Source organism: Spea bombifrons, chromosome 13 (assembly GCF_027358695.1).
Source record: "Spea bombifrons isolate aSpeBom1 chromosome 13, aSpeBom1.2.pri, whole genome shotgun sequence".
Classification (NCBI taxonomy): Eukaryota; Metazoa; Chordata; class Amphibia; order Anura; family Pelobatidae; genus Spea; species Spea bombifrons.
In genome coordinates, this window is record NC_071099.1 from 3,263,653 (window position 1) to 3,277,146 (window position 13,494).

General features: G+C 41.2%; 1 protein-coding gene across 1 annotated transcript in view; it reads right to left on the bottom strand.

Annotated features, from left to right (window-relative positions):
* TNRC6C (trinucleotide repeat containing adaptor 6C) overlaps positions 1-13,494 on the bottom strand; it is an 86,790-nt gene that overhangs the window by 46,457 nt on the left and 26,839 nt on the right. Inside the window, exon 3 of the mRNA XM_053454164.1 lies at positions 10,035-10,102. Coding sequence (XP_053310139.1) covers positions 10,035-10,102 — 68 coding nt within the window. The remainder of the gene's footprint in view (positions 1-10,034; positions 10,103-13,494) is intronic.

The following is a 13,494-nucleotide window of genomic DNA, read 5'->3' on the forward strand; positions in this document are numbered from 1 at the left end:
GTCTACGCGATGCGCGTAGACAACGTCCGCTGCAGCCGGAAGGAGGTGTGGCTAGCAGCGGGGGTTGTCTGCGTCCGTCGCATAGACCTTCCCCGACTGTCAGAGATCAGAGAGCTGATCTCTGACAGCCGGGGAAAGTATACGCGACGGACGCATACAAACCCCCGCTGCTAGCCACACCTCCTTCCGGCTGCTGAAGAAGGCGACGTCAACCCGCTGCCCCGGCTGGAAGCACCGGTAAGAGAGGGGGGAGAGCGGGGGAAGGGGGGTGAGAGAGAGGGAGAGAGGGAGGGAGGGAGAGAGGGAGGGAGGGAGAGAGGGAGGGAGAGAGGGAGGGAGGGAGGGAGAGAGAGAGAGTGTGTGTGTGTGTGTGTGTGTGTGTTAGTTAAATGGGGGTATAGGGTGTGTGTGTTAAATGGGGGCATAGGGCATTTCTGGAGTGGCGTTAAGGGGGCATTTAATAGAGCACTCTGCCTCCTGAAATGCCTTATACCTCCCTATATGCCACTCTGCCCCATAATATGACTTTTAACCCCCTAAATGGCAGAGTGGCATATAGGGGTATAAGGCATTTCTGGAGGCAGAGTGCTCTATACAATGCCTTTTAACTCCCTTAATGCCACTCTGCCTCCTGAAATGCCTTATACCTCCCTATATGCCACTCTGCCCCATAATATGCATTTTAACCCCCTAAATGCCAGAATGGGATATAGGGGTATAAGGCATTTATACCCCCTAGAAATAAAAACAAAAAAAATCTTTTTCTCAATCATAGCTTTTATTAAAAAAAATAGTTTACATGAATTAACATTTACTGGTAAAACTTTTTTCCTTTGGGGTCATCTTATATTCAGGCTTTTTCTTTTTTTCCTAAGTTAATATTCAGATTTTGGGGGGTCGTCTTATAATCAGGGTCGTCTTATAATCGAGCAAATACGGTATATTGTCCTGCTTGTTTTTCTTGTCTCCGCACAAATAACAATTTGCTTCTAAAAAACATACTACTTAATTGTTATTAGATAGCTTCGGAACATTAATACCCAAGTCCCCCCCAACGGCGAATGCAGACATAGTTTCAGTTAAATAGAGACGGCTCTCTCATTAGCACAGGTGGATCTGTCACAATAAGTGGGCTTGTGATTAATCCACATACGTTCATGGTTTCCTAGAAGCCTACACTGTTTAGACATCTCCTGAGATCCTATTCTTCAGCAATAAGAGAGAGGAACATCTTTCAGCTACAACATTTGCCACACTGGTAATAAACTAAAGGATTTTAGGAACGGTCAAGTTACATTACTATGCTTTATTGTAATTTCATTTCTTTTCTAACACAAAAAAATTATTTGTCTTGATTTCTTCCTTGCTTTTCTTTGAGCTCCAGCGTCTGAAGGCATTTTCTATCCCTGCTGATGGTCATATTTTAAACAATTTGCCACAAAGCAAGGAACTGATCAGATTAAGACCAACAAAAGATTGATGTGATTTTTTTTTTATTAGTTAACGCATGGTTAGATCTTGATTCTACAAAACCTACCAACATCTGATACAAAGTATTATCTGTCCTGCTTGGAATCGAATAATCACCCGGGCTCAGGGCTGATTTCATTTTATGAGGGATCACATTTACTTACGAAGACTGTTCATTTTTGGGGATCTCCTCAAAAAGATACAATTTCTCATTAGACCCCCTGGTGACGTACACGCTGGAGCAAGGGGGCAAGAAAATAACGCGTACGTGTGGGGGGTGCACATGTGTGGATTCTGCAAGATCACCCATTTTATTTGCATGTGAGACACGGGACACCATGATTTAAAGGGACCTCTCAGCTATTATACGATGGGTGGATTGTCCCTTTAACGCAGACACATTCTGCGTATTTGTGTAATATCAGCCTTATAGAAACATGAATTATTATTGCAGCGATGGGCGGCATGCAACGTGGCAGTTGGGTTCTTTCCACATCGGTAGTAATTGTGGGCACCCCCCGGCAGCATGGCTCAGGATTGAACCTTCCTGGAATCTGTCCAGCGCAACGTCACACTAGCCACAGCTAAACAGGCTAATGCGCCATCAAATGGAACGGCCGGGACCAACTGGCTCATCAGAGTGCTTCACACAGAAGCAAATTAATAGCTAAAAATAAAAGAGCCGCTATCAATGTCAGCTTCTCATAATTGTTTCTCAGATAAGAAAAATGTGAATTGCTGTTAATAGCTGCAAATTGGCTAATTCTCTGATTGATTTGATCTCATCATGTCAGACATTTGGCTTTCATATGCTCAAGGGTTACAGCCCTCCAGTGCCAGCCCAAGTAACAATAAATATATTAAGCATTTCCACCGTATGACAGATCCTCCCGCCTCTCCTCCACAGGAAGAAAATATTCCCCGTCAGTCTCCCTCCCTGTGCGTTCTGTATTTTTTTTATCAGTGCTGTTCCAGTTGCTTGTCACCCACTCAGGCATCTGCTTGGAGGAAAGCCATTAAAGAGCTATTTGCGGAGAGTCATGCAGTCCATTAATGCCAGCCGCCAAGTCATTACACTCTCTTACCAGACATAGCTGCCTTTGGACGTTTAATACATGTGCTTTCGTTGGTCGGTAGACAATTACAAAGATACTATAGAATGTAGTATCAGAATACTAAGTATCTTCTTAACATTTTTATGGGACACGGGATTTAAACATACTGATCTGTTGGTGCATTGTTTTAGGCCATCCTCAGTTTTTTCATCTGATCTTCAGATCACAACTCCCCATGTTATTTTTGTATAAAACAAACACCTTGTATTCTATGCATTGGACCCAGGATTTGTGGCTGCTTGCAGTGGCATACTCTGACATTGGTTGACTAAGCCATATTGGAAGATCAGAATCTTCAGGGCACCACTGCTACACGGAATGGTTGGGGATTATTGACAAGACTAGAGTCCCAAGCTGGCCCCACGCAATTTAAGGCCAGCTGCCACCTGATGGGCTTAGGTTCAGCCAACATCTGGATATGTTTGTATGCTCAGGTAGCATGTGGCTGGGTATATGTCGCACACGGCAGCACCCTATCTGCTGCTAGAGTGTTGATCTAGCATTCACCTGGTTTGACAAATGGCCAGTGGAGGCCTGCAGCCCAGTTACATACAGGCAATATGTCTTCTTTAGAGGCAGATGAAATGAGATTGCAGATGAGGCCAGGATATGGCATCATATGTCATGAGTTGCAAAACTTGAGTTGCATGATGCCAACCCCACATCTGATCCCAAAGAATTGGGAACTACATATTCCCAATAATACACAATAACACACACAGGTCCAAAAAAGGTGGTTACAAGTCCAGTCACAATTAGAATCCGTAACTAGTGATCATCAACTGAGAGGCAAACTCATACAAAGGAACCAAGAATACATTTAAAAAAATAAATAAAGTCAGGATATAAATGCACTCTTCAGCTAAGTTTACTCCATATATTTCCCATGTTAGGAGCTGGAAAACTGAAGCTACTTCCTGGGTTTCAGCCATCTTGGAAGATGGCAAGCCAACATCACTTCCTGAATTTCACCATCTTGTTTAAAACTCATCCATCTTGATAATGGGCAAAAAATAAACCCTGGCAATATGCCAGATCTGTACGCCGGTGCTCAAAATGTGTATGCATTTGTGGTGGTACAGATCTCATGGCTTCCTCCTGCTAAACACTAATCCAGAAAAGGTATATCAGGCTTCCCAGCACTCAAGCTATCTAGTGGTGATGTCATGTTTCTTCCACATTCTTGTGTGCTGTCATTTCACAAATGTTACATCATGGCTCGGCCACATTCCACTGCACAACCACTGGAAAACAAGGACCAGGGCCAGCTGGCATATATGGTATTGAGAAAACGGGGACTCATTTGGAGCATTGAATACATTCCATATTTTATTCTGCTACAACCGCTTCTTAAAACCTCTGTTGTTACACTAATCTTTCTTATTTCAACCCTTTTGATTTGCACCCTCACGCTGCCTTTTTTTTTTATCAACGTATGTACTCTAAGACATGAAACATTTGCACCAACTCAATGACTTGCTCAATGGAAATCCCTTTCCCAGTTCCGCTTTATTAAACAATGTGTATCTTGGGAAAGTCTCCACATAATGTAAACCCAATTTACAAATTTACAAAGCATCTTTAACCCAGGGGGATTCTTAGAAACTCTATTTCTGCATTCAGATAAAGTTGTTCAAATAACATTTATAGAAGGTTTCTAGTAGACTTGAGCACCAGCCAACTCTTCGTGTTCGTCTTTGTGTTCGTCTTCGTGGGAAAAAAAATCTTCGTATTCCACAAATATTCGCCGGCTCCCATGTTCGGTTCGGGTGAATATTCGTGTACATTCTTTGTGTCAGTTGATTTTTTTTTAGAAGGGGTTAATATGGGCAGCAGCTTTGGCGCCAGGATTTTAAAGGTCCATACGAGCAACTCTATTGGTCTATTGCTGCCGCTCTTCATTGGTTGATGTCAGATGAGCCCCCTGCTGGCGACCAATAGAGTCGATCGTACAGACCTTTAACTCCTGACGCAGTAACTTGGCCTCCCCGCTCCAAGAGTTAAAGGTCTCTACTGGTCGCCGGCAGGGAGCTTTATTGGTTGATGCCAGAGGAGCACCTTGCCGGCGACCAATACAGTCGCTTGCACCGACCTTTAACTCCTGATGCCGAAACGTGGCCTGGGGGAGGACAGGAGTTAAAGGTCCATAAGAGTAACCCTATTGGTCGCCGTTAACCCCTGTGATGCTGCGTGGATAAGGTAGGCTAGATGGAAAAGGGACCAGGGGGGTTAATTGGAGATATCAACGAAGACGAACAAGAAGATTCTTCGTGTTGTGTGCCTTAGTCATCATGTACGTTTTGCCGTCGCCATGTTCATTTCTTCGGTATTCGGGCTGAACAACGAAAACGCACCCTTTGTGTTTATTTTCATGTTTGCCCAAATACAAAAGCACAAGTCTAGTTTCTAGTGCATTATCAGACCTACTAAAGGAAACACAGAAAGGTAACAAGAGCAAATAAAACTATTACCGGTATTCCTGTTTTCACCCATACATTATTAGTTGTAATTATTGTTGCTTAATTTTTACTGTTGGTAACTGCCATAGATGTTTCTTTTTTCTGCAACCAGCGCACCATGTTGTAGTGTACAAGGCCCTGTCGCCGATACCAGGGACTTTAATTAAGGTATTTATTTTACAGAGGGCACAAAAGTCACAATTCACCCAAGATACCGGAATCCTTCCCCGTCAATCTCTGTATGAAAAAATGTAATATGGATGTAGAATTTGGTTTCAATCTGTTACAATTTTGTAGCGTAGCTCCATGTTAACCTTACCTCTTCAGATGTGACAGGGTTAACGACGCTCCTTTGCACTTGTTTTGGAAGTGCAAAACCTTTTTGACCTTCTACTTTCTTCCGTCTGGCGTTTGGATAACACTCATTACAATTAGAAAAGAGAATTGAGTTCTCGGGTCATCAGAAAGCATTTCAGTGAAATTCTCTTCGCTCTAATCAGGATGAAAAAATATAATATCCATGATATTAAAGTCCTCATGGTTTAGAAGAGTCTAAGGAAGAAGATGAATAATCAGGACCTCTGGACATCAAATTGCCACCAGGTGCCAAAGGGCAAATCCATTGGTTTAACTGACAGCTTAACTCAATGATTGCCATGAGGCAGAAAAAAAAAACATTTATAGAGCTGTACTTTTAGGGGCTTTTAGGGGCTTAAAGTTAACAGATACTAAAGTATTATAGTCCAAAAAGAACATCAGGTTTGGAAAACAGATATATTGAGAAAGAACTGTAAAATAACATCATAACTGGAGGAAATATCTCTTAACTCAAGGGTCAAGATGAATGCTCTAGAGGGTAAATTACTTTTGGTCATTTAGCACCAGCAAATAAAGGTTATGTCTTACTTGTTGTTGTAATATGATGCAGAGGTTTCTCTAGAGTAAAAAAGCCTAAATAGCATTTCAAAGTGATAACATAATACGGCTATCAAGGTGAAGATAGATGCCTCAAGCGTGGGGATCATATGGGAAGATGACTGAATACCTCTCTAATATAACCCCTATAGGTGCTGCCTGTTTGGAACTCAAATCCCTGTTTCCTCCAATGATGTCTAAAAGCTCAGAAGATACACCAGTCCTGGTTTTCACAGGTCCTGATTTGTGGGTACTGTGCTGGGCAGCTGTCCCATTGACCTGCTTTTCCAGGCAGTAGGGATCATAGGCCAGTTGGGGAGAACCTCTGATCTCTGACTGGAGCTAAAACCATCAATGGAGGACTATGCACCGACTTTCATTGTATCTACCACGACTCTGGCCCCCAACTATTCCGAGCTGGCCACAACTCCCAACATTTGGTGATTTGGACACCTGCAATGTTGGTGGTATGACAGTATAGCAGTGTTTGGCTACGCTAAAGGTCACAATAATGCATTAATAAATAGCAGAAAATGTGCCTATAAAAAGGAAAAATATAATAGATAAATAAATGATTCACGTTCTAGTTTCCTTACTCAACTTAAACTTAATGCTCAAAGTCAGAAAAAAGCCCTGTGTCTTAGCCAAGCTTTTCACATTGCCAAAAAAAAAATGCACCCCCTTGGCGATTTTAAAATGTGGTATTTGGAAGGATTTAAAAAAATTATAAATAAAATTACAACTACCCATACAACTCATAACTCTTAAATGGATGTTCTAATATTGATCAGAGCAATTATTTTATTTGACAGAAGAAGATTGGTTGTTGCATTAGCATTTTTTCCAAATGATATAAAAACACTATTTGGTATATTAAGATACACAATTTCATAGAAAAGAAAGGCTTTAAATGGCCAATTAACTTCCCATTTGGGTCATTTAAAAAAAAAAAACAAACAAAAAAAGCTATTGTTAGCATATATTTTGCAGAAAAGAGACCAGGATTCACAAAGAGTTGCTTTGAGTTAGCACCTTGTAAATTATCTTGGAAGTCTCCCTGGAGAAGTGTCAGACTCCAGAAAATAAATAATTCCCTCATTTGGTTTTAGTCAAAACTAAACTAAGAATTTTAACTTAGATGCTTTAAAATGGTTTGGAAAAAATACATTAACAGGGGAAAAAGAATATTTTTACATTTACTTTTTAAAATGATTCTGGATTTTTTAAGATATTTTTTTTTAATTCATTCACATTTGTCCATTCGAATATAATATTTATCAGCATTTCCCTGACCACTTCATTTTGGCAAGTAGCTTACTTTTCAATTATGTCATTTGTCAGGTGATCAACCTTCTGTGTGAACATAATTCAGTATATTCTGTAGATGTTGAATGAGGATCAAGGTTTAACCAAAAAAATGTGCGGTTGCCACATTTTGCCAAGCTGTTTCCTGACACTCTTCGAGCGTTTGTATTTGAGGAATAGCTGGGTCATGGTTCATCGGTGTGGCTGCAGGCGCGGGATAACAGTGATAGCTAAAATGTTGGGTTTAGGAAAGGAGAGGAAGGAGAGACGAAAGAGAGAGAGCTTACAGATCTCCAGCGCATTCACATCTCAATACTGTAGCTCAATATCCTCCCTTACAGCAGGAAGTACCGAGTACCGAGTACCAGCTCTCTCCTTCACCCACGCTCAACATTGTCTCTCCCTCCACTCATTCCAGGGCTGTGCTAAGTGTTGAAAACGGCCGCTTTAATTTGTCCTAAAGCTGCCGCGTGCCCCTCTTGTGGAATTTGTAGTCACGTAGCCGTATTATTTTGTCACATAGCCACCTGCTAAGCATCCCTGGACCTAAAGAAGTAGATCCTGGCTATCCCGATATTCCTCTTTATCCCTGGACTGTCCAGGTGTAGAGGGTAATCTGGAAAATGACTCCAGACATAGATTTTACAATCCAACAGGGAATGAATGGGATAGGTACCCCTGAGAACACAATATGGACTAATATCCTCACAGTGTTACCTATATCTCAGATAATGCGTGCAGTTGGACTTATTTTAGTACCCTGTCTGGCCAAGTCCATGCTCAATCCAACTCAAGGCATTATTGAAATACTGTATATATAACTAAGCTTGTAAGAGCTACGTGTGATTTGACCTACACAAAAGGAACCTCTTGGGGTTGGGGCAATTCCTGATAATATTTTTTTCCATCCACCTGCAAAAGGTCATTTTTGATACCAGCCTTTGGTTTAATGACTAGAAGAGAAATACAATTTCAAGAGAACATTTTTTTTTTTTTTTGCATATAAGCCATCTTTGTGCTTCCAGTAGCAAATAAGCATATTCATGTGTGCAGAACGTGGCAATCTACATATTCACAGGGAGGAGGGGGGCGAGTAGCTGCTGAGACAGAGAGACACATGGGGAGAGAATTATTCGCAAGAGGAGAAATGGGACAGATTAGCATATTCACCATTAGAAGAGACACCGGCAAGCTTTGCGAGGTGAGTGCAGGCGACGGGAGGGTTGAGGTGAGGTTTACTATTAACAACCCCTTTGCTGCCACGGGGACCGTGTAGATTCAGTAAACATGGCTAGTACAACATTCTAGTATCTTTGTGGGCATATTAACCAAAGCCGTGAAACGGACGAATCCACCTCGGATTACTTCACACAGAACCAGTACCAGCAGCACTCAGGGCCCAGCAGGGAATAATAAACACTCCATCACAAAACCAGGTGTGAAAGACCGTCCAGATGTTCATGTGTACTCACACTCACAGTGCGTTTACATTTGCAGGTGGGATCAGGTAAAGATGTTGGGCTTATGCCTTAGGGGGTGGACGTGTCTGCTTAGGCCTAAATACCGTTATTGCAGCCCCCTCACAATAATCAAAATATGTTTTTTGTTTTGTTCACTCATTTTATATGTTGTTGAGGTCAATTCACAGCGAGTAAAGGTTCAACAATGACCAGCTACCTGTGATCTCACAAAACAAAAACATTTTTTAAATCTCGTTATACGAATAAATATTCTTCATCAAGACAAAGGTAGCAAGAGTCACAGCGAATGAAGAAGACAAGACCCTCTTCCTTCTCAGAGAGAGAGAGTCAATAACAATGCTAGCGAGGGCAAGAAATGGTAATATGTTTAGGTCTCCTGTATTATACATACACACAGTAACATCCTCACTCACAGTAACATACTTACAAACATACTCACGCACAGTAACATACTTACACACATAGTAACATACTCACAGACACAAATAACATACTGCATACATCATATCCCAGCCTTTAGACTCAGTGTGCTGGGACTGAGGGAGCATGGCCTGCAGCACCAGTGGTATGCCTGGCTCTGGTTTGGTGGTGCTGGCATTGTGCGCCCCCGGGGGCCTCCATTACACCAGTAAATAGGAGTGCTTTCTGCCCATGTGCACAGGGGGTGTCTAGTTAGATGCCTAGAGCTATTACACAAGCCAATGTTGGAGCTGGCTGGCAGTGAGTATAGCATGAATGCACTTTGAAGGTGGAGGCAAATTATTATTATTTATTGTTTTATATAGCACCATCAAATTCCGTAGCGCAGTACAATGGGTGGACAGGACACAACAAGTAGTATGTAACAAAACAATTTGGCTTACAGAGACAGCAGGTGAGGAGGGCCCTGCTCAGACGAGTTTACAGTCTAGAGGGGACATGCAGGGAGGGGTCAGAATTTAAAGAATCCCTGGGACCATCATATGAATTAAGGTGCCTATGATAGTTGGGGTGCCGCTTTAATTTGACAGAATTTGACATAGTTAAGTATTTATTGCTAAAATAATTCTACACATTTTTATATTGAGTGTAAGCGTAAATCTATCCTGAAATCTATTCCAACAGCATTCCAAATCCAAAACCTGGCTTTCATCAACACTTATTCATAGCTTCCCAGTAATGCAACAAAATAACCAAGACTCTCAAATACTGCCGTAGCTACCATAATCAGTATATTTCACCAAATCGCATCATAATATATGACTGGTCAGAGGGTATAGCATGTGTTGCCATGAAACTTTAGTGCTTACCTTGTCTTAGTACTCACTGCATCATCACATACGCCGTGACCAGATAGACAGAAACCATTCAGTTTTTGCTGCAAGAAAGAAAGGAATGACTGTAATGATCAGTGTTTTCAAATAAATTTTAAAAAAATATATTTATTTGAAGTTGGATTTTTACACTGGTGCAAACATTTGTAGAGCACCAGCAAATTCCGTAGCACTCTTACAAAAGTGGAGAACAAAAATTAACAATAGCATTAAACAGTCCTAGAAATGAGGGAAATTGGGGGAGGAAAGAGGGACAGACACATTTTGGTCCTAAAGAGGGACTGTTGTGTGTTACAGTATGCGATGCCTCTCTGGCTACTATTGAGCAACTTAAAAACACAAAATTATAAAATACAGCTTTTTGGCGTGTGCTTAGTCTTTAAAGTTACACTTTTTGATAGTATGTCTCAAAATTGTTCATTAACCTCTTAATGACGAAGCCCGTACATGTACAGGCTCGAAATGCATTGTTTTCAATGGGTTGAGGGACCGCCCATTGTCCTTAAGGGGTTAATCATAGGTAGCTCTTATTAAATGCAAGGTTGGTGACCTCTGAAATAAGCAAAGAAAGTTTTTTTTTTTTTTTTTTTTAACTAAATCAAGATGTTTGTACTTGAACAATTTATCTCGGTATTTAAAAATATTGCCTAATTTTACAGCACTTTGTAATGCTTGCATGCCATGCAGTTAAATGGAACGTACAAGATATCAAGATTTTCCCGAAAATGTCTATCATATGCCTGCAGAAGGCTTGATCCATTAAGTGTTTCTGAGCTAGGAAATCACAAGATTGCGATTAAGGCACATATACATCAACGACCAAGTATATTCTTGAGCAGGTACTGTCAAATACTGCGTGCCTGAGAATGAGGCATGGGTGGGTTTAAAAGGATGAGGTGTTTATTAAACATAATGACAAAACTATAAACGTCTATTAATAAAATTTAATAAAATTAATAACATTCTGCGTAGCATAACCAACCAAGTCCGGGGAAAACCACTCTAGATGTGCTTAAGATCTTGCCCATTGAAATTACATGCTGTGTCCTCTAGGCTGGTGACCCAAGATGGTTGCCAGAAGACAACCAGCCTCTGCACTAGGATCCCCCCCTGGTGCCTCTTATATCCAAATCCACACTCATAACAAAAATATGGATGGCGGCAGCAGGAAAGCAATCGCACGTGTGCTGTAACTAATAAAACCTGATAACGCCACCCAAAGACCTCTCCCCTCCAAGATCTGCTGCCGGAATGGCATAAAGGTAGGTGTATGGCGCTCATGGCTGACTAGGCCTCTGTCCAGACATGGCTAGTCCGAGCCTGGATTGATTAGTTAGTGGCAGAATGCCAAGGTAGATTACTTCATAAATGTTGATAGAAAAGGGGTAGTGGTCGCTGGTGTTTAGACCGTGTTGGTTATCTACATGGCTTTAACCACATTCCTCTATTCTGTAAATGTCTTTTAAAGGTTTACCACGTAACATCTCATTATGAATCAGATGACTTAAGCCATTAAAAAGGAAGGCACATTCTCTAAAACTGAGAAATGCGAGCCTCCTTCAAAAACATTTTAGCTATTTTCTTAATTTTTATAAATATGCCATACAGTATTTTCCCTTTAGCTGCTTTTATGTGTCGATGTTCTAAGTCTATTTATCAGCAGCTACAGCTAACTGGATTAGAAGACTGTGTCAAATTCCTCCCCTTTGCTAAGGTGCAGTAACCAAGGTGAGTAATCTCTCTCCAAGTTCAGGGGTAGGTCACTCCCAGAAACCAAAAATGCCTTTCATCCACAATCCTGGGCCTGTTAACTCTAACCTGTCAGACATAGAAACATAGAAAGTGACGGTAGATAAGAATCATTCAGCCCATCCAGTCTGCCCAACGATGGGCAGACAATCCTGCAATTAGCCTCTACATTCTGGCATCAAACATAATAATGGGACCCTCTATCCATCATATGCACTTTTATATCATACTAGCTGAGTGGTATCTTTATCTTTTCATGTGGTTCCCATTGCAAAATCAAGGTAATATTTTTTTAGAAGGCTGCCTGGGACGGTGCACTTAGAAGTGATCATTTTCAATAATCTACAACTTAAAGCCAGCAGGTCCAGGGGCAGCACCCACTTTGCCACAACTTTTAGGGCAGGTCGCCCTATTGGGGGTTATACAAGGGAAATGTCTGGTTCCAACTGTGCCTTTTATACCACGGAGCATGTCGTACTGGCATCACGTGTCATTAAGAGCCAGAGCACCGTCTGTGTGATGTCATATCCCAGCAGTAAGGAGACGGGGAAGCTATTTGTTGCAATTTGTACTCCTCTTGGCCTTATTTATCTCAATCTAAGATGGAATAAAATACAAACCTTGTTGTATGGCATTGCTTAAAATAAAACAACTCTAAGCTAATTTAAAAAAATAACTAAAGAAACCTTACTTATTTGCCCAATTGGTATAGTAAGTATTTATGTAACTAAATGCAGCGTTGCTTACCCAACACTGATCTCTGCCTACTGCCTGCCTTCTCCCACACATTACATATGGATAACAGATGTACAAATGGAATGATATACTTAATACATTCAAAAACAGTGGTACACAGTCCTCGAGGGCCAAAACCAGGCCAAAATTGCTGGATATCCCAGCTTGGGCAAAGGTATTTCCATTACAAATGCATTGTTTGTTTTCAGGCAAGGGTACAACAGACAAAAGTTCCTTACCCTGCCTGAGCACTTCATAGTATTTCTAAAAGACACTGTTCAGGTCTGCATGCCATGGATAGGACTTGCAAAAGAAAAAAAAACTGCCTGTGTGATAGATGGACGATGCAGTTTAGATTACTTCAATTAGGAGAGCCCCAAAGGATAACATATTGGGGAACCCGAGGTTGCTGTAACTGCAATCACACCAATAGAAATGTCTAAGCATGGTGGTAGAGGTCTTCAGAGGTTAAAGCTCTGGGTTCATGCTGATCTACCAAGTTACAAAGGGATAAGGCTCATTACAAAGTGACATTTGTTATTGTGGAAATATTATCCCCAAAAAGAGATGGATTGACCGTTGTTGTTTGGCTATGCCATGGTCAAATGTGTAACACGATGCATATCTCTGCAGCCCCTATACTCAAAACAACAGTAAAACAATGGGTTCCCGATTTAGTACTCTGCCTACTGACCCAGAGGGTCTTAATCCAAACTTGCTCCCAGACCTATCAAAGTCCAATGGATTTGGGAAATACTCCTATGCTTCCTAGAGGAAAGGAACAATCATTACATTGCTCCATAAACATTCAGGCAGTTGTCATGAGCCAATGTTCGACTCTGGAAATCCTCACAGACAAGTTGAAGGGACTTTTTTTTTTTTTTTTTAGTTATTCTGAGATTAAAGTGGGAGTAAAGTAATCTCCTTTCATTCTAATCCAACCAGGTATCTA